The 625-nt window shown below is 63.8% G+C and overlaps 1 protein-coding gene across 1 annotated transcript; it reads left to right on the top strand.

Moving 5' to 3' along the window:
• The first annotated feature begins 6 nt into the window (after positions 1-6).
• Positions 7-625, top strand: LOC110390551 (ryanodine receptor 1-like). Its single transcript, XM_021381935.1, has 2 exons — positions 7-147; positions 234-625. Exons 1-2 carry the CDS (start codon positions 117-119, stop codon positions 512-514), a joined length of 312 nt encoding a protein of 103 aa, XP_021237610.1. The 5' UTR covers positions 7-116; the 3' UTR covers positions 515-625.

The raw sequence follows: 625 nt of genomic DNA, 5'->3' as shown, positions 1-625 counted from the left end.
GGTGCCCAGGGAGGGGGGAGGGGGTGGCACTGCCCCGGGGGTCACCGTGCCCCCCACCCCCCCAGGACTCCAGCCAGATCGGGCTGCTGAAGGAGCTGCTGGACCTGCAGAAGGACATGGTGGTGATGCTGCTGTCCCTGCTGGAAGGTGCGTCCCGCCGGCACTGGGGGTGGGAGGGGGGTCCGCGGTGCCCCCCACCCTTCGGGGGTCTGACGGCGCGTCCCCCTCCGCAGGCAACGTGGTGAACGGGACGATCGCGCGGCAGATGGTGGACATGCTGGTGGAGTCGTCCAGCAACGTCACCATGATCCTCAAGTTCTTCGACATGTTCCTGAAGCTGCGCGACATCATGGCCTCCGACGCCTTCCGCGATTACGTGACGGACCCGCGGGGGCTGATCTCCAAGAAGGATTTCCAGAAGGTGCGGGCTTGGGAAGGGTTTCTTCTCCCAAGAGCAGCTTGGGGTTGGGTTGGGCGCTCTTGGATGCCTGTTCCCACCAGAATGACTCTGTAATGGGGATGGGGTGGTGGTTGGCGTTGGTCTGGACGATCTTGGGGGTCTCTTCCTGCCCTTAATGACTCTGAGTGGGATGGGGTGATGGTTGGCGTTGGGTTGGATGATCTT

The sequence above is a fragment of the Numida meleagris genome, unplaced genomic scaffold (genome assembly GCF_002078875.1).
Source record: "Numida meleagris isolate 19003 breed g44 Domestic line unplaced genomic scaffold, NumMel1.0 unplaced_Scaffold1299, whole genome shotgun sequence".
Lineage (NCBI taxonomy): Eukaryota > Metazoa > Chordata > Aves > Galliformes > Numididae > Numida > Numida meleagris.
This window is presented reverse-complemented; position numbering and strand designations above follow the sequence as displayed.

Coding starts and splice junctions, on each gene's coding strand:
- LOC110390551 (XM_021381935.1), top strand. CDS start 117: ATGGTGGTGATGCTGCTGTCCCTGCTGGAAG. Junction 148..233: donor GCTGCTGTCCCTGCTGGAAG/GTGCGTCCCGCC, acceptor CCCCCTCCGCAG/GCAACGTGGTGAACGGGACG.